The sequence below is a fragment of the Sander lucioperca genome, chromosome 14 (assembly GCF_008315115.2).
Source record: "Sander lucioperca isolate FBNREF2018 chromosome 14, SLUC_FBN_1.2, whole genome shotgun sequence".
Taxonomy (NCBI): domain Eukaryota; kingdom Metazoa; phylum Chordata; class Actinopteri; order Perciformes; family Percidae; genus Sander; species Sander lucioperca.
In genome coordinates this window covers 9,888,402-9,908,055 of record NC_050186.1, presented here as the reverse complement: position 1 = coordinate 9,908,055, position 19,654 = coordinate 9,888,402, and the positions used below count along the sequence as shown (strand labels likewise).

General features: G+C 43.0%; 3 protein-coding genes across 6 annotated transcripts in view; 1 reads left to right on the top strand and 2 right to left on the bottom strand.

Annotated features, from left to right (window-relative positions):
- The window catches only part of helq (helicase, POLQ like), a 54,537-nt gene that overhangs the window by 24,798 nt on the left and 10,085 nt on the right, over positions 1-19,654 (top strand). For all 4 annotated transcript variants that reach the window (XM_031287820.2, XM_035991819.1, XM_035991817.1 and 1 more), the window contains one exon: positions 17,802-17,906. In XM_031287820.2, the coding sequence (XP_031143680.2) occupies positions 17,802-17,906 (105 nt within the window). The remainder of the gene's footprint in view (positions 1-17,801; positions 17,907-19,654) is intronic.
- Positions 1,702-12,184, bottom strand: LOC116041789 (tripartite motif-containing protein 16-like). Its single transcript, XM_035991823.1, has 2 exons — positions 10,490-12,184; positions 1,702-1,759 (listed from the first exon to the last, which is right to left on the bottom strand). The coding sequence occupies exons 1-2, from the start codon at positions 12,167-12,169 to the stop codon at positions 1,742-1,744; spliced, it is 1,698 nt and encodes a 565-aa protein (XP_035847716.1). The 5' UTR covers positions 12,170-12,184; the 3' UTR covers positions 1,702-1,741.
- On the bottom strand, positions 1,708-3,439 carry LOC116041815 (tripartite motif-containing protein 16-like). Its single transcript, XM_031287868.2, has one exon. The coding sequence runs from the start codon at positions 3,404-3,406 to the stop codon at positions 1,742-1,744; it is 1,665 nt and encodes a 554-aa protein (XP_031143728.1). The 5' UTR covers positions 3,407-3,439; the 3' UTR covers positions 1,708-1,741.

Sequence of the window (19,654 nt, the reverse complement as noted above, 5' to 3'; positions counted from 1 at the left end):
GAACCTTTGGAGCCCATCCTTTAAAATGAGGGAAGTATACTTCTTAACCTTTTCGAGCAGCCGTCGCTGCAAGCAGTGTTTTGAAAACTCTGCACAAGTCCGAACAGTTCACTTACTGTTAATAGGGGTTTAACTCGGAGAAAACTCTGCACGAGTCCAAACAGTTCACTTACTGTTAATAGGGGTTTAACTCAGAGAAAACTCTGCACAAGTCCGAACAGTTCACTTAGTGTTAATAGGGGTTTAACTCGGAGAAAACTCTGCACAAGTCCGAACAGTTCACTTAGTGTTAATAGGGGTTTAACTCGGAGAAAACTCTGCACGAGTCCAAACAGTTCACTTACTGTTAATAGGGGTTTAACTCAGAGAAAACTCTGCACAAGTCCGAACAGTTCACTTAGTGTTAATAGGGGTTTAACTCGGAGAAAACTCTGCACAAGTCCGAACAGTTCACTTACTGTTAATAGGGGTTTAACTCGGAGAAAACTCTGCACGAGTCCGAACAGTTCACTTACCGTCAATAGGGGTTTAACTCGGAAAAACCCCGTACAAATCCGAACAGTTATCTTACTGTTTGTTAGATTTTTTTTCAAAATATAGTGTCACACCTGGTTGAAGAGATTTTCAGAGATATGTCTGTTGAATGTTATTACCCAAACCCTTATACAAAAAAACAAAAAGGTCATCAGTCTATTCAGTGTCCAAACGACTGTATTTGTTTCATGAAATTTCACAAGTCAATTCAAATTACTTTTCAAATTAATTCATTTAAATCTTTACCTTACCCTGCTGCAGCCCTCCGCGGTCACTGATCCTCTCTCTCTGAAGGCTTTTTAAGCGAGGTATGAGGCGGCATCAGCTTGATCCCGGATCACGCAAATCCTCAGTCACCCACGGAGGTTCTCCCTGTTTTCCATCTGATCCCCACTTTCTGATTCTGAAGTTTGTGGTGGAAGTTTTTCGATGCAGCAGGTGTAGATGTTTTAAAATAGGAAGGGGAAACAAAATAAGGACAGTCGAAGACTAAACCAAGTTAGGTTTTTGTATTTTATTAAATATATTTGCAAATATAGGAGGAACACGATTTCACAAAAGGCACAGCAGCCCCGTGTGGAAAAGTGTCTTCAGAATCACTGAGCTTAAATACATCTTCAGAGTGACAGCACACACACACTTGGCTTAACATGACTCTGCATTTCTCACAGGCAATCTGATACACAGAGAAACGATCTCAAACACAGGAGACTTCTGGAGCCATTTCACCTCTCCCCCCCTGTACAACTTTCACCCTGGTTACATCTCCACTGGCATGGGAGAGCTGAATCTGCACATAGAGATAGTGTACTGTGACCTTGTACCTTTATCAGTCTAAACAAAGGCTGGACGCATTCGTCTCCAGACTTCGTGTACGCAATCTACATGTGGGAATGAGATAAACTCCCTTCCAGCATTGTGAGAGAAACAGAGAAAGAAATAAAACAAGAATATTAAGAAGCATGCTTAAATGTAATTTTTGCCATTACAGAAATCATTTTCTACATCATTTAAACAACACATCAATCTGTGCACAAAAAATAATCTTTAAACAAAACTAAAAGATGTTAAAGGACATCCCATAATGTTTGTTTGACAGCTGATCTCTGTGCAGTGAAGAAACGTCACAACAATCAGCTCTCAGCAACAAACATGGAGACTAAAGTCAGAGTTAAAACACAGAATTTAACCCTTAAATGACTTCTGTCTATTTCAGTTTACACAACTCAGCAGAGTCTCCAATATAATCAAACATTAGTCCAGCATAGAGGGGCTGAGTGAATGTGGTCTGGACTCTGTGGAGGAGAATCATGGTTTCAGAGACGCTGTAGAAGGACAGAATACCTGCACTGTGATCCAGGTACACTCCTACTCTGGAGGACGCAGGACCTGAGACGGGAGTTTGGACTTTGTTGTAACAAAATATAGAACTGTTGTTGTTACAATCTAATGCCCAAGATTTGTCATTTTGTCCAAATGCACATTCATCCAACCACACTGCTCTGCTGATATTCTTGTATGTGACTGCTACAGAAACTCCTCCTCTCCTCTTCACCTCCCAGTAACAAGGTCCAGTCAGACTCTCTCTACTCAGGACCTGAAACCAGCCAGTGAATCTGTCTGGGTGTTTAGGATAAGACTGATGTTCTCTCATTACTGTTGCTTTCTTGTTCCCCTCAGATAATAACAGCTGTGTGTATGCTGTGTTTGGATCCAGTGTGATTTCACGTGAATATTTTAAGAATTCAGCTCTGGTCTTGGGCTCTGGTTGTGGCAGTAAAACGTCCACTTCAGTCCCTGTCAGTGAGACGTTTGTCCTCTTCTCTCTCAGAACGTCCTGTAGTTTATCTCTGACTTCTGACACGGCTGCTGTCACGTCCTCAAAGCAGCTCAGAGGACGGATATGGATGCTGGATGTTGATTGACTGAGTGGTGACAGTGAGGGGTAGTTGTGTAGAAACTGGTTGTGATCCTCTGTGTGTGAGAGCTTCTTCAGCTCAGCGTCTTTCCTCTTCAGCTCAGTGATCTCCTGCTCCAGCTTCTCCTGAAGCTCTTTGACTCGACTCACTTCTCTTTTCTGCTGGGATCTGACCTGCTGCTTCACATCAGAGCTTCTTTTCTCCAGGAGACGGATCAGCTCAGTGAAGATCTTCTTGCTGTCCTCCACTGCTTTATCAGCAGAGAGATTGATGGCCTCCGCCTGCTGTTGAAGCAGCTTCACATCTTTCTCTCTGTCCTGGATTCTCTGCTGGATGTTTTGTCGACTCCCCTCGAGCTCTCTCTGCCTCTCAGCTCTCTCTGCTGCAGCTGAGACTGTGTCGTGGCCTTTATGTTCCTCCACAGAGCAGAGATAACAGATAAGCTGCTGATCAGTACGACAGAACAGCTTCATCACCTCATCATGACGAGAGCAGACGTTCTCCTGGAGCTTCTTGGACGGCTCCACCAGCTTGTGTTTCTTGAATGTCTCTGATTCATAATGAGGCTGAAGGTGTTTCTCACAGAAAGAAGCCAGACATTGCAGACAGGACTTGTGTGCTTTGAGTTTTCTCCCGGTGCAGACATCACAGGCCACATCTTCAGCTCCAGCATAGCAGTGATCAGCAGGAGCAGCTTGGAGTCCAGTCTTCTTCAGCTCCTCCACTAAAACTGCTAACATGGTGTTTTTCAGCAGGACAGGCCTCGGTGTGAACGTCTTCCTGCACTGAGGGCAGCTGTAGCTGTTCTTACAATCCTCTACATCCCAGTGGCTTTTAATACAGTTCATGCAGTAGCTGTGTCCACAGGGAGTAGCCACCGGATCCTTCAGTAGATCCAGACAGATGGAACAAGAGAAGGTTTCCTGGTCCAGCTGAACTCCTTTCTGCGCCATTTCACCTCTCGCTCAGTGACAACGACTGTCTGAGTCTCACTTCCTGAGAAGTGAAACTAGTCTGAGCTCTGATGTAACAACAGCAGTGATACGCTGTTGTACTTCCCCAGCATGTTGGTTACACCCATCTGCAAACTGTAGCTCTGAAGGCGAGGGAACAAGGAAATATGTGCACAGAGTGGAGCTGGCTGTGTTTGGGAGGAGGAAGAGGAGGGAGGGGTTATCAAGCTTTGTTCATTCCTGGAAGAGGAGCGCTTTGAGAGAGATACTGGCTGTGTTGCAATGCCCATACTACCATTAGTATGACAGGGAAATATTTGATGTCCCGACTGTCTGCAGACTGTACAGCAGGCAACAGTACTACTTTGTAAGAGCAGCTGCAGCTTGTACTAAAGTAAAAAGGAAAAATATGCGATAAGGAACGCAGCAACACTTGTTTACAACAGAGCTCATTTCTCATTTAAAAACTCTGCTGACTTCAGCTTTTAGGAGGTAAACTCTTCTTAGAATCAGAGGGTTTGGAGACGGCTCCCCAGTTTACTAAATGAAATAAATTAAACGTTATATTGTTTACATTAATTTAAACACAGAACATGGAAGACAAAGTTCAATCCCCAGACTGGCAGGATAAAATCCGGGTGGGGAAAGTGAAAGAGCAGCACTTGTTCTTCCTTCATTACCACCACTGAGGTGCCCTTGAGCAAGGCCTTTAACTCCCAACTGCTCCAGTGGAGCTGCTCAGTGGCAGCAGATCAGACTGTGGTAGTACTGGGCAGCTTCCAGTATGAATGTGATCAGATCAGACTGTGGTAGTACTGGGCAGCTTCCAGTATGAATGTGGTCAGATCAGACTGTGGTAGTACTGGGCAGCTTCCAGGTATGAATGTGGTCAGATCAGACTGTGGTGGTACTGGGCAGCTTCCAGTATGAATGTGGTCAGATCAGACTGTGGTAGTACTGGGCAGCTTCCAGGTATGAATGTGGTCAGATCAGACTGTGGTGGTACTGGGCAGCTTCCAGGTATGAATGTGGTCAGATCAGACTGTGGTAGTACTGGGCAGCTTCCAGGTATGAATGTGGTCAGATCAGACTGTGGTAGTACTGGGCAGCTTCCAGGTATGAATGTGGTCAGATCAGACTGTGGTGGTACTGGGCAGCTTCCAGTATGAATGTGGTCAGATCAGACTGTGGTAGTACTGGGCAGCTTCCAGGTATGAATGTGTAACTGTGTGAATGTGACAGGTCATCGTTGCAAATGAGAATTTGTTCTCAATCGACTTACCTGGATAAATAAAGGATAAATAAAAAAACACCCACAAAGGCTTATATGTAAATTACCATAAAAATACCTCTCCGCTAAGTAACACTAGTAAGCAGCCGAGACAATTTGAAAAAGAAGAACAAAATATGCTGTAAGTGACAGAATGGGATGAATTACAAAATAATTGGAATATAATGTTCAGCTTCGGCAGCTTTACCTATGTGCTAAAATATACAATGACGAAGCCTAGTGACAAGTCCATAGCAACCAGTGTTGGATTGTTATATCCCAGCGTCCTTTGCTGAATGGTCTCAATGTTTTATTTCATGTGAATACTAGTTTACTAGAGGAGTAACTTAGTATTTGAAGTAATGCAGTAATGTATAAAGTGTGCATTTAGCTTCCATGCTTATTGTTTCCACAACAATGTTAGTGAGTGAATTTACTGAAATGGCCACCACACCATAACAGAGGAGTGGGATGTGTAAGATGAGAATGCAGAGGTTAACTTGTGTATATTATGGCTGTAAAAATCAAATGGTATCTGTACTTCTTTGCTAAGTGCAAACTTGAACGCAAGGGGAGGGTCATGCCTCTTTTTCAAATCATTTTGGAGGGTCATAGGAAAATTATTACTGACGAGGGGGAGGGTCATGTCTTTTTAGGTTAGAGGTCACAAAACTCCTCCAGTGGCCCCTTAATTAAATAACGATCAGTCCCTAATAAAACAGTGTGCTAGCATTCATAAAAAGCTTTGAGGACGTGCAGTTTCTTTGACTTTGTTAAAACTGAATTTGTCCGAGTTTTGGAGAGTTGAATATTTAATAATGAACGCTTTATGGAAGGGATCTTCAACAGGGGGTCCGGGACCCCTAGGGGGTCCTCAGAGTCAATGCAGAGGGGCCTTCAAATTAGTGTTGTAAGTTTTTTTTTAAAATTTGAAAGTCCTAAAATGAATCCAACATATTATTAGCAAATATAAATTCCTTCTTATGATAGGCTTACCTATAGGTAAGGTAGTCACTAGCCACCCACAGATACATATAAAATCATGCCAAATATTACAATTATTAAGCTATTTTAATAGCTTAGGAGTCTATGCACAACAAAAAAGATGTATAAAGTAGGGCTGCACAATTAATCGCAAATTTATGGAAATCGCAATATGGACTAGTGCAATATCCAAATCGCAGGGAGGGGCAATATTTGTTAAAGGCAAAATATGTGTCAAACCCTTCTGAATTAAGTATTGTGGTGCTGCAGAGACGTCCCCGTCTACAAATCCTATCCTACAGACTAAAGAAAAAAAATCTTTGTTTGATACAGAGCCTCGCAAAATTCACACTTTCATCATTTCAATTTATTTTTTATTTTAATATTTTTTTCATAGAAAATGATACAAAAATGATCATTCCTTCCAATATCGTGAATCATATCGCAGTCACAATATCGGTCAAAATAATTGCAATTACATATTTTCCTTATATCGTGCAGCCCTAGTATAAAGGCTTCAGGTCGCCCTACACGTACTTGTGGGCCCAGTAATTTGCAACTTCATGTTATACAATATATTTAGTAGGGGTCACTGCTCAGTCTCTCGGTCAGCTAAGTGGTCTGTGGCTTAAAAATTGTTGAAGACCCCTGCTTTATGGTGTCTGAGTTGGGATGTTTGTTCAAACCTGCAACTTTTAGGTCTGTGTAATACTTATTGATTCAGTGCAGAGAGGAAATGTTGGCTGTAAAAAGCAACAAGTGATAGAAAACTCTGCTCATTTCTCTGTGACAGAACTTTGTAACTGTGTTTCTATAAATGCTCTGTAAATTAAGTTACATTTTACTGCGGCGACTGATGCACGTTTCTCTATTGAAATACTCTCACACACATTAAGGAGAAACTGTCACACACACTACTTAAATACTGTAATATACACTATTGAAATGCTCTAACACACACTACTTAAACGCTGTGAACAAGTGATAGAAAACTCTGCTCATTTCTCTGTGACGGAGCAGTTTTAGTGAGGAAAGTTGAAAGGACAGAGACTGACTGACTCTAAACATGAACACTGTACTCAGGAGGAAAAGTGCCTCAGTTATACTCTCATATCAGTTTCACATTTTCTCCGTCAGCTTTGTATGAAACCCTGGAATGAAGATAGGAAGAAAATACTTTGTTCGTGTTAGTTTAATTTACTGTTTATCAGACCCCAGATGAGACAAGAAGCTAACGTTAGCGAACGCTGCAGGAGACGCTGTTATTCCTCCGACACGCTGTAGTAACGTTACTGTTTTAAAACTGTTGTCCAGGTTATTGGGGGTGCTTACCACTCAAAACCAACATGAAAAACGTAGCTAGTAATTTTCACTCGATGTTTGGTTTTCTTGTTAAACTGTGTAAAATAAGCGGTGACGTTAAATCACCGGTTTCAGGTAACGGCACCCTCCGTTACCGTCTATTTGATGGATGGTTTCAAAGTAACGGTCGGTAGCTATCATTAGCAGATAAGCCCGTTGACAGTGACGTTATTGTTCATATTTTGGCACAATGTTTCTGACCGTAGTGGTGGTCATAGTGACTGAAAGTGTGATGTGAGATGCTAAAACGAAAAACTAAACGCAGTTTTCAGGTAACATTACTTTTTGACGTTCAACACCCCGCCGCAGCTGAAAAAATTCTAGCGGAAACACTGGATTATGATTATGAAAACAACATTTGCTCTGCCCAACAAATAAATGTAAATCTAGATTTCTTTACAGTTAGTTAGTTATGTTTTATTTCTGTGTCATGCCAAACATTTTGGCCCATCCCACATGGGATTACAAGACACCACAAAATTACTTATTTAACAAACCTCTTCCTGTCGCATATACAAGTCATTCGGAGGAATACTTTAATACAAATAAATACATATACACACACATACATACACACACACATATATATATATATATATATATATATACACACACCACACACAAACAACAAATTCTCATCTACAATTCATCTCGATAAAGAGCTTTTTTCCTCTTCTCCCGAGCTTTATCAAGGTAATTGGCTAATTTCTATGTTTCATATGTGAACAGCCATCTCAGTCTTTGAGCATCATCCATATTTACCAAGTCAATCTCTGCTTTTATCCTACGAAACAAAAAATCACGCTGTTCACAATAAAAAGGACAATAGAAAACAAAATGGAACTCATTTTCTATATCATTCAAACAACATGGGACAGATCCTTTTTTCCTCTTCTACATTAACATCTCGTCCTGTTTCAACAGTCAAAGGTATAACACCAGATCTCACTAGAGCACATAGAGATCTTTGCCTTTTTGACAGATTATATACAACATAATTCTCAGTGCCATATTCTGGTTTTATCATTACAAAAATACACAATTTTGGCTTAGCCCATATATCGTCGGCCCACTGCATTTTGTCTTTAGCAAACACAGATTCTTTAAACAAACCAATATTCAGCTTTTCATTATTAAGAAACAACTCACCAAAACCATAATTACAAAACAATTTGCATATGTTGTTAGACCAAGGACCAAGAGTGTGTTTATCCCAGAGAAATATTTTCCTTGTCAACCTATTTGCGTCCATATCTAATAGACGATTCCATAACTGGGGCATACATATCTTCCAGCGAGCCTCACATGATTCCCATCCCATGTCTCCCACTATCGCCAATGTAGGGGTATATTTGTGCACACCCAGAAAATATCTTATGGCACTATTTTGCACTAATTCACAAGTAGGTATATTCTTAAGTCCTCTAACACGCACAATATAATCAAGTATAGGGCACACACAAGCTTGAAACAATTTAAAATAAGTTTGAAAACTTATATCTTTCAGATTCTTGCTTTTACCAATGATTCCTCCCAAAGCTCTACGTGCTGAATCAGCAAGAACTTTAACACCATTTCTGAAATTCATATGTTCATCAATATAGAAACCTAGATATTTATATTAGTCTGCAAAGTTCAGCTTCTGTGACCCAATTTTAAACTCATAAGTGCTGCGAGCAGTTAAAGGTTTTCTAAAGTGAATTATTTCTGTTTTCTTTCTATTGATAAACAATCTCCATTTATTACACCAATCATCAATATAGGAGAGCATCTGCTGCAAATTATCTTCAGATGGAGACAGTAATACTATGTCATCCGCGTACAAAAGAATACTTATCATTTCATTTCCACATCTTATCCCACAATTCAATGCTTTAATTTCCTTTGCCAAATCATTTATATAAATTGCAAATAATGTGGGAGACAAAGCATCACCCTGTTTTACCCCTGATGATGTTGGAAACACACACACTACTTAAACATAAACACTCTCATACATACTATTGAAATTATTTTAGCACACTACTTAAACGCTCTCATACACACTATTGAAATTATATTAACACACTACTTAAACACACTAATATACACTATTGAAATGCTCTAACACACACTACTTAAACGATGTGAACAAGTGATAGAAAACTCTGCTCATTTCTCTGTGACGGAGCAGTTTTAGTGAAGAAAGTTGAAAGGACAGAGACTGACTGACTCTAAACATGAACACTGTACTTTGTGGTGTTTCAGGAGGAAAAGTGCCTCAGTTATACTCTCATATCAGTTTCACATTTTCTCCATCAGCTTTGTATGAAACCCTGGAATGAAGACAGGAAGAAAAGACTTTGTTGATGTTAGTTTATTCATCACGTAAAGCTTCAGTTTGTTCACACATCCCATCAGTAAAGTCTGTTCAAAGACTTGTTCAATGATTTCATCAACACATTCACTTCATCCACACAATCACTTACCGTATTTTCCGGACTATAAGTCGCACTTTTTTTCATACTTTGGCTGGTCCTGGGACTTATAGTCAGGTGCGACTTATATATCAAAATATTTATAATTTCACGTTTTTAAATGTTATTTCATGCTAAAAACATTACCGTCTAAAGCCGCCAGAGGGCGCTCTAGGCTTCTGACGACTATATGCTGCTCCAAAGACAACTGAGAAAGAAAAGAAACTGCAGGTGACTGCAAGTAGTAAAATATGCGGCCGAAAACGGTAATCGAGTAGCAGAAAGAAAGTTTGGAGTGAGAGAGAAACTTGTAAAGGTGACTCTTACTGCAATGAAGAAAACAAAGAAAGCTAGTCGCGCGCTGAAAGCAAGATGGCGAGAGCTGGAGGAACGAGTCCACAGATGTAGATGCACGTCAACGGTGCAGTTACGTCTCCACGCCCTGGTAGTTGTTCTGTATTCTGTTGTATAGTTGAATAACTGTTAATGTGTTACGTTAACATACCGGACACCTACCGTATTCAGCCCCTTGTTCTGTGTGCTGTTGTGTAGTTGAATAACTTGCCTTTCCAAATTAAATGTCTGTTCTTGATCTTGGATTTTGTGAAATCAATTTCTAAATAAATGCGACTTATAGTCCAGTGCGACTTATATATGTTTTTTTCCTCTTCATGACGCATTTTTTGACTGATGCGACTTATACTCCGGAGCGACTTATACTCCGGAAAATACGGTAGTTTGAACCAGAATCTCAGCTATGTAAAAGAGAAGAGTGACTTATTGATTATGATTATAACAACATTTTGGTTCATCAAACAAATAAATGTAAATCTAGATTTCTTTAAAATGTCCACAAAGAGAACAAAGTGTGTAGGATAAAGGAGGTTGTGACAAAAAACATTGAAAAAATAGAATGACACAACATCAGCTCTCAGCAACAAACATGGAGAATAAATAAGTTGAAGAGTTAAAACACAGAATTTAACCCTTAAATGACTTCTGTTTACACAACTCAGCAGAGGCTCCAGGAGACCAATAATCAAACCAAAGTCCAGCATAGAGCGGCTGAGTGAATGTGGTCTGGACTCTGTGGAGGAGAGTCATGGTTTCAGAGACGCTGTAGAAGGACAGAATACCTGCACTGTGATCCAGGTACACTCCTACTCTGGAGGACTCAGGACCTGAGACAGGAGTTTGGACTTTGTTGTAACAAAATGTATAACTGTTGTTGTTATAATGTAACGCCCAAGATTTGTCATTTCGTCCAAATCCGCATTCATCTGACCTCCCTGCTCTGCTGATATTCTTATATGCGACTGCTACAACTCCTCTCCCTCTCCTCTTCACCTCCCAGTAACAACGTCCAGTCAGACTCTCTCTACTCAGGACCTGCCACCAATCAGTGAATATGTCTGGGTGACTAGACTCAGACTGTTGTTGTCTCATTACTGAATAAGGCTGATGTTGCAACATGAATGTTGCTTTCCTGTTCCCCTTAGATAATAACAGCCGTGTGCTTGCTGTGTTTGGATCCAGTGTGATTTCACGTGAATATTTTAAGAATCCAGCTCTGGTCTTGGGCTCTGGTGGTGGCAGTAAAACGTCCACTTCAGTCCCTGTCAGTGAGACGTTTGTCCTCTTCTCTCTCAGGACGTCCTGTAGTTTATCTCTGACTTCTGACACGGCTGCTGTCACGTCCTCAAAGCAGCTCAGAGGATGGATATGGATGCTGGATGTAGATTGGCTGAGTGGTGACAGTGAGGGGTAGTTGTGTAGAAACTGGCTGTGATCCTCTGTGTGTGAGAGCTTCTTCAGCTCAGCGTCTTTCCTCTTCAGCTCAGTGATCTCCTGCTTCAGCTTCTCCTGAAGCTCTTTGACTCGACTCACTTCTCTTTTCTGCTGGGATCTGACCTGCTGCTTCACATCAGAGCTTCTTTTCTCCAGGAGACGGATCAGCTCAGTGAAGATCTTCTCGCTGTCCTCCACTGCTTTATCAGCAGAGCGATCGATGGCCTCCGCCTGCTGTTGAAGCAGCTTCACATCTTTCTCTCTGTCCTGGATTCTCTGCTGGATGTTTTGTCGACTCCCCTCGAGCTCTCTCTGCCTCTCAGCTCTCTCTGCTGCAGCTGAGACTGTGTCGTGGCCTTTATGTTCATCCACAGAGCAGAGATAACAGATAAGCTGCTGATCAGTACGGCAGAACATCTTTATCACCTCATCATGACGAGAGCAGACGTTCTCCTGGAGCTTCTTGGACGGCTCCACCAGCTTGTGTTTCTTGAATGTCTCTGATTCATAATGAGGCTGAAGGTGTTTCTCACAGAAAGAAGCCAGACATTGCAGACAGGACTTGTGTGCTTTGAGTTTTCTCCCAGTGCAGACATCACAGGCCACATCTTCAGCTCCAGCATAGCAGTGATCAGCAGGAGCAGCTTGGAGTCCAGTCTTCTTCAGCTCCTCCACTAAAACTGCTAACATGGTGTTTTTCAGCAGGACAGGCCTCGGTGTGAACGTCTTCCTGCACTGAGGGCAGCTGTAGCTGTTCTTACAATCCTCTTCATCCCAGTGGCTTTTAATACAGTTCATGCAGTAGCTGTGTCCACAGGGAGTAGTCACCGGATCCTTCAGTAGATGCAGACAGATGGAACAAGAGAAGGGTTCCCGTTCCAGCTTAACTCTTTTCTGCGCCATTTCACCTCTTGCTCAGTGACAACGACTGTCTGAGTCTCACTTCCTGAGAAGTGAAACTAGTCTGAGCTCCTATATAACAACAGCAGTGATACGCTGTTGTACTGCCCCAGCATGTTGGTTACACCCATCTGCAAACTGTAGCTCTGAAGGGGAGGGAACAAGGAAATATGTGCACAGAGTGGAGCTGGCTGTGTTTGGGAGGAGGAAGAGGAGGGAGGGGTTATCAAGCTTTGTTCATTCCTGGAAGAGGAGCGCTTTGAGAGAGATACTGGCTGTGTTGCAATGCCCATACTACCATTAGTATGACAGGGAAATATTTAATATGTACCAATACATAGTATATCAAATGCAGTATGCCTAAAATATGTCCTAATGCACCTGGTTGCATTTTGCAGTATGCAAGCCAGCGTGCTTTTCTGACCCACAACCCTCTGAGCAAGAGGCTCAAAGTTCAAGCTGCGATGTTATCACAGAGTTTGATGTCCCGACTGTCTGCAGACTGTACTGCAGGCAACAGTACTACTTTGTAAGAGCAGCTTCTACAAGTATGCGATAAGGAACACTTGTTTACAACAGAGCTCATTTCTCATTTAAAAACTCTGCTGACTTCAGCTTTTAGGAGGTAAACTCTTCTTAGAATCAGAGGGTTTGGAGACGGCTCCCCAGTTTACTAAATGACTGAGTTGTCCTGTAACTAAATTAAATTAAACGTTATATTGTTTACATTAATTCAAACACAGAACATGAAAGACAAATTAATCTATAACTGCTTTTTTTTGTTTAGTTTTTTAGTAAAAGGTGTATTTTAATGTTAAATACATTCAGGCTAAACAACTTATTCAAATCAGTTACTTGTTGTAGCTATGAATCCCACAGGACCTGAATGCAACACATCATTTGGCTCTGCAGTGTCTTTTGTGACATGTTGGCCGATGTTTATGACGGGCCATCAGGGCCATTAGTCACAATTATATACACACACACACACACACACACATTACTGGGGCAGTGGTGGCCTTAAGTTTAAAGAAGCGCGCTTGGGACCGGGCGGTCGCCGGTTCAATCCTCAGACCGGCAGGATAAATTCCGGGTGGGGAAAGTGAAAGAGCAGCACCTGTTCTTCCTTCATTACCACCACTGAGGTGCCCTTGAGCAAGGCCCTTAACCTCCAACTGCTCCAGTGGAGCTGCTCAGTGGCAGCAGATCAGACTGTGGTAGTACTGGACAGCTTCCAGGTATGAATGTGGTCAGATCAGACTCTGGTAGTACTGGGCAGCTTCCAGGTATGAATGTGATGAGATCAGACTGTGGTAGTACTGGGCAGCTTCCAGTATGAATGTGGTCAGATCAGACTGTGGTAGTACTGGTACTGGGCAGCTTCCAGTATGAATGTGGTCAGATCAGACTGTGGTGGTACTGGGCAGCTTCCAGTATGAATGTGGTCAGATCAGACTGTGGTAGTACTGAACAGCTTCCAGTATGAATGTGGTCAGATCAGACTGTGGTGGTACTGGGCAGCTTCCAGGTATGAATGTGGTCAGATCAGACTGTGGTAGTACTGAACAGCTTCCAGTATGAATGTGATGAGATCAGACTGTGGTGGTACTGGGCAGCTTCCAGGTATGAATGTGGTCAGATCAGACTCTGGTAGTACTGGGCAGCTTCCAGGTATGAATGTGATGAGATCAGACTGTGGTAGTACTGGGCAGCTTCCAGGTATGAATGTGGTCAGATCAGACTGTGGTAGTACTGGACAGCTTCCAGTATGACTGTGATCAGATCAGACTGTGGTGGTACTGGACAGCTTCCAGTATGAATGTGGTCAGATCAGACTGTGGTGGTACTGAGCAGCTTCCAGTATGAATGTGGTCAGATCAGACTGTGGTGGTACTGAGCAGCTTCCAGTATGAATGTGGTCAGATCAGACTGTGGTGGTACTGAGCAGCTTCCAGTATGAATGTGGTCAGATCAGACTGTGGTAGTACTGGGCAGCTTCCATGTATGAATGTGGTCAGATCAGACTGTGGTGGTACTGGGCAGCTTCCAGGTATGAATGTGGTCAGATCAGACTGTGGTGGGACTGGGCAGCTTCCAGTATGAATGTGATCAGATCAGACTGTGGTGGTACTGGGCAGCTTCCAGTATGAATGTGATCAGATCAGACTGTGGTGGTACTGGGCAGCTTCCATGTATGAATGTGGTCAGATCAGACTGTGGTGGTACTGGGCAGCTTCCAGGTATGAATGTGGTCAGATCAGACTGTGGTGGTACTGGGCAGCTTCCATGTATGAATGTGGTCAGATCAGACTGTGGTGGTACTGGGCAGCTTCCATGTATGAATGTGATCAGATCAGACTGTGGTAGTACTGGGCAGCTTCCAGGTATGAATGTGGTCAGATCAGACTGTGGTGGTACTGAGCAGCTTCCAGTATGAATGTGGTCAGATCAGACTGTGGTGGTACTGAGCAGCTTCCAGTATGAATGTGGTCAGATCAGACTGTGGTGGTACTGGGCAGCTTCCAGGTATGAATGTGGTCAGATCAGACTGTGGTAGTACTGGGCAGCTTCCAGTATGAATGTGATCAGATCAGACTGTGGTGGTACTGGGCAGCTTCCATGTATGAATGTGGTCAGATCAGACTGTGGTGGTACTGGGCAGCTTCCAGGTATGAATGTGGTCAGATCAGACTGTGGTGGGACTGGGCAGCTTCCAGTATGAATGTGGTCAGATCAGACTGTGGTAGTACTGGACAGCTTCCAGTATGAATGTGGTCAGATCAGACTGTGGTAGTACTGGACAGCTTCCAGGTATGAATGTGATCAGATCAGACTGTGGTGGTACTGGGCAGCTTCCAGGTATGAATGTGGTCAGATCAGACTGTGGTGGTACTGGGCAGCTTCCATGTATGAATGTGGTCAGATCAGACTGTGGTGGTACTGGGCAGCTTCCATGTATGAATGTGATCAGATCAGACTGTGGTAGTACTGGGCAGCTTCCAGGTATGAATGTGGTCAGATCAGACTGTGGTGGTACTGAGCAGCTTCCAGTATGAATGTGGTCAGATCAGACTGTGGTGGTACTGAGCAGCTTCCAGTATGAATGTGGTCAGATCAGACTGTGGTGGTACTGGGCAGCTTCCAGGTATGAATGTGGTCAGATCAGACTGTGGTAGTACTGGGCAGCTTCCAGTATGAATGTGATCAGATCAGACTGTGGTGGTACTGGGCAGCTTCCATGTATGAATGTGGTCAGATCAGACTGTGGTGGTACTGGGCAGCTTCCAGGTATGAATGTGGTCAGATCAGACTGTGGTGGGACTGGGCAGCTTCCAGTATGAATGTGGTCAGATCAGACTGTGGTGGTACTGGGCAGCTTCCAGTATGAATGTGATCAGATCAGACTGTGGTGGTACTGGGCAGCTTCCATGTATGAATGTGATCAGATCAGACTGTGGTAGTACTGGGCAGCTTCCAGGTATGAATGTGGTCAGATCAGACTGTGGTAGTACTGGACAGCTTCCAGTATGAATGTGGTCAGATCAGACTGTGGTAGTACTGGACAGCTTCCAGGTATGAATGTGATCAGATCAGACTGTGGTTGTACTGGGCAGCTTCCAGGTATGAATGTGTAACTGTGTGAATGTGACAGGTCATCGTTGCAAATGAGAAGTTGTTCTCAATCGACTTACCTGGATAAATAAAGATTAAATTAAAAAAACACCCACAAAGGCTTATATGTAAATTACCATAAAAATTCCTCTCCGCTACGTAACACTAGTAAGCACCCGAGACAATTTGAAAAAGAACAAAATAGGCTGTAAGTGACAGAATGGGATGAATTACAAAAACATCTTAAAAGTCTTAAAACTTATTGTTTATTAGTAACATTTTCCAACGTTTGTTGAATGATAAGACATGTTAGTAATAAACCGTGTGCTAGCATTCATAAAAAGCTTTGAGGACGTGCAGTTTCTTTGACTTTACGGCAGGGATCTTCAACAGGGGGTCCGGGACCCCTAGGGGGTCCTCAGAGTCAATGCAGAGGGGCCTTCAAATTAGTGTTGTAAGTTTTTTCAAAAATTTGAAAGTCCTAAAATGAATCCAACATATTATTAGCAAATATAAATCCCTTCTTATGATAGGCTTACCTATAGGTAAGGTAGTCACTAGCCACCCACAGATACATATAAAATCATGCCAATTATTACAATTATGAAGCTATTTTAATAGCTTAGGATTCTATGCACAAAAAAAAGATGTATAAAGGCTTCAGGCCGCCCTAAACGTACTTGTGGGCCCAGTAATTTGCAACTTCATGTTATACAATATATTTAGTAGGGGGTCACTGCTCAGTCTCTCTTTTAGCTAAGGGGTCTGTGGCTTAAAAATCATTGAAGACCCCTGCTTTTGACAGTTATAAAGAACAATTACAACAATGAAATGGAGACATCATATATGAATAAACACAAACAGATATACTGTACAGATACGGCGTATTTATTTAGGAAAATGCTCGGATAACAGGGAAGGTAATTGTATTTAAATGTCTTGTTTTCAGTCCAAAACTCAAAGATATTCAGTTTACTAACTGAAGTCTAAGAAAAGCAGGAAATCTTCCCATTCGAGAGTCTGGAACCAGTGAATTATTAGTAAAAATGACGATGGACTAATCCATTGTTTCAGCTCAGGAGGAGATCATTTAGGGCCCTATTTTAACGATCTGAGCGCACAAATCCACTTTTGCTAGTTTGACGGCAGAAAAAAGGGTCAGTGCGCCGGGCGCATGGTTCTAAAGGGTTGTACTTAATGTCTTCATTAATCAGAGGGGTGTTCTGGGCGTAACATGCAATCAACCAATCAGAGATCATCTCCCATTCCCTTTAAAAGCCAGGCGCGTTTGGACCTTGGAGCATTGCTGTTATGATGGAGGATTTACACCGTCATATTTGTATTTGTAATCTTCTACATGTGTGTGTGCTGCTGTGTGTCCCTGTGTGTGTGTGTGTGTGTGTGTGTGTGTGTGTGTGTGTGTGTGCTGCTGTGCGTCCCTGTGTGTGTAACAAGCATAGTGTGCACGAGCCTAGGAGTATTTTACTAATGCTCTGTTAAAATAACAATGAAATGCTGCGTTATTGACTTGAGACCAGGTTTTTGTTGGTCAATGGTGCCATCACTTCCCACTGCCTCAAGATAGCAATACGCCCAGAATGCACCTGAACACACCTCCCTGTATGACCAGCACACCCAGAATGCACCTGAACACACCTCCCTGTAAGACCAGCACGCCCAGAATGCACCTGAACACACCTCCCTGTAAGACCAGCACGCCCAGAATGCACCTGAACACACCTCCCTGTAAGACCAGCACGCCCAGAATGTACCTGAACACACCTCCCTGTAAGACCAGCACGCCCATGGGCCACAGATGGCTGCAGGTGCATTTGTTATTTAAATGACGTGGGCGCTGGACGGGAAATTGACAACTGCGTCGGTCTTAAACTAGCAGAGAGACTTGGGTCGGGCTTTGCGCTGCACCGGATTCAAGATAGGACCCTAAGAGTAATATTAAAATTGGGAGATAACAGTGGGTTAAAGTACTTCTTGTGTTGACCTATGTTGTGTTTTTTCTCAGGCTAAAACACTGGTGTCTGCCCCGATGGAGAACTGTTACAGCAACCTGATGCACGACGAGGGGAAAGGCCTCCTGAGTCTCATCCTGTCGCTCATTGGATTAAATGTAAATACAGTCATATCCACAATGTTATAATGTTGGATGTTTGTGTTGAACGTGGCCATAGCTTCAAATAATGAGGTTAACATATTTCCTTTAGGAATTCTTTTTAGCAGTGGGGGCAGGTCTGTCTCCCAAAAATTAAAACTGGCAGCTGATAGGACGAACGCGTCACATGGGTCTGGTTTCTCCGGAAATTCACAGCCAGACTGTCATGGCGGCTCGTTCAGAATACGATCTCATATTGGACTAAAATAGTTCACCGAAACGTGTTTCTGAAAACATTTTAAGAGAGAAATAGGCCGTGCAGCTGCTGAATCTGTCTTCATTTCAGATCAGCAAAGGTCAGTTTAAAAGATTTTCATCAGATTTTGAGAGACTCTAGTCACGCTCATCCCGCTCCCCGTTTCCTGGTTAGCTCTCCACCAATCAGATGGCTCATTGAGTCTGACTGCCGGCAGTGCCCGCCCTGCTGATTATACATGTCAAATCGGCCAAAATGAAGGCCGACGGCTCCTCGGACGGACGACGGCACGGAACACACCGAACAGACTCGAGTCACCGACCTCGCCAGACTGTCAGACGGACGATTATCGGCTCGGTGTGTCTCATGTTTAAAGGAACACGCCGACTTATTGGGAATTTAGCTTATTCCCCGTATCCCCCAGAGTTAGACAAGTCGATACATACCCTTCTCATCTCCGTGCGTGCTGTAACGCTGTCTGACGCCCCCAGCATTAGCCTAGCCTAGCACAGATCCTGGAGGTAACTGGCTCCATCTAGCCTACTGCTCCGACTAAGTGACAAATTAACGCAAACATTTTCCTATTTACATGTTGTTATTTGTAGAGTCACAGGGTGTACAAATAATAATGTCACATGAGACACAGACATATTCTAACCGTATTCTAAGTGGGAACAATATTCTCAGAAGTGGAAGCACTGCTACTTGGGCGGAGTGATTAGCGCAACACCGAAAAGCACAGTTACTTCCGTCAACAAAACCAATGTGAATAGCTAGTTAGTAGCGAACGTGACTAGTGATCATGGCATTATTTATACACCCTGTGACTCTAAATATCACAACATGTAAATAGGAACATGTTGGCGTTATTTTGTCACTTATTCGGAGCAGTCGGCTAGTTGGAACCAGTTACCTGCATGATCTGTGCTAGGCTAAGCTAATGCTGGGGGTTACGGTGAATAAGCTAAAGTCCCAATAATTCGGCGTGTTCCTTTAAACCGACATGAGACTGCAGTATCGCTGTCCACCTGCGGGGGGCGTGGACGCGCTTTCCAACAGGCAGGATCATTTCAAAAGCAACCACGACTACATTGTGCGTCTGCTCTATTTCTTTTTTTTATACACAGTATTTTACATTCAGATTTAGAATTACATTCAGCCTGTTTTAGTGAGACCTTGGATCCATATAAGGGCAGTGGGGATTAAAGCACCACGTATTTGCCCTATTTCTGATACCGTGGCGGCAGAAATTTTGGTGTGGCCAGGCCGCCATTTCCAAATCAACATAGAGGAAACACTGATCCCTAAAGCCTCAGATTTCCTACTTCTCTGAACGCTCCGGTTTCAACAGTTTTCTCTGCTCTCAGCTCCGTGTGACGTCATATTGAGCTGGGTTTCCAAAGCTGAATCTCACGTCCCTAATATTGAATCCCCGTTTCCTTCGTTGCTTCCCTTCCTCGTGTCTTAGTCCGTCCCACCGAGGAAGCACGGGAGAGACGCCAGGAGAGAG

What these genes read in the sequence shown, in the direction of transcription:
- LOC116041815 (XM_031287868.2), bottom strand. Translation starts at nt 3,406, where the DNA reads ATGGCGCAGAAAGGAGTTCAGCTGGACCAGGAAACCTTCTCTTGTTCC.
- LOC116041789 (XM_035991823.1), bottom strand. Translation starts at nt 12,169, where the DNA reads ATGGCGCAGAAAAGAGTTAAGCTGGAACGGGAACCCTTCTCTTGTTCC.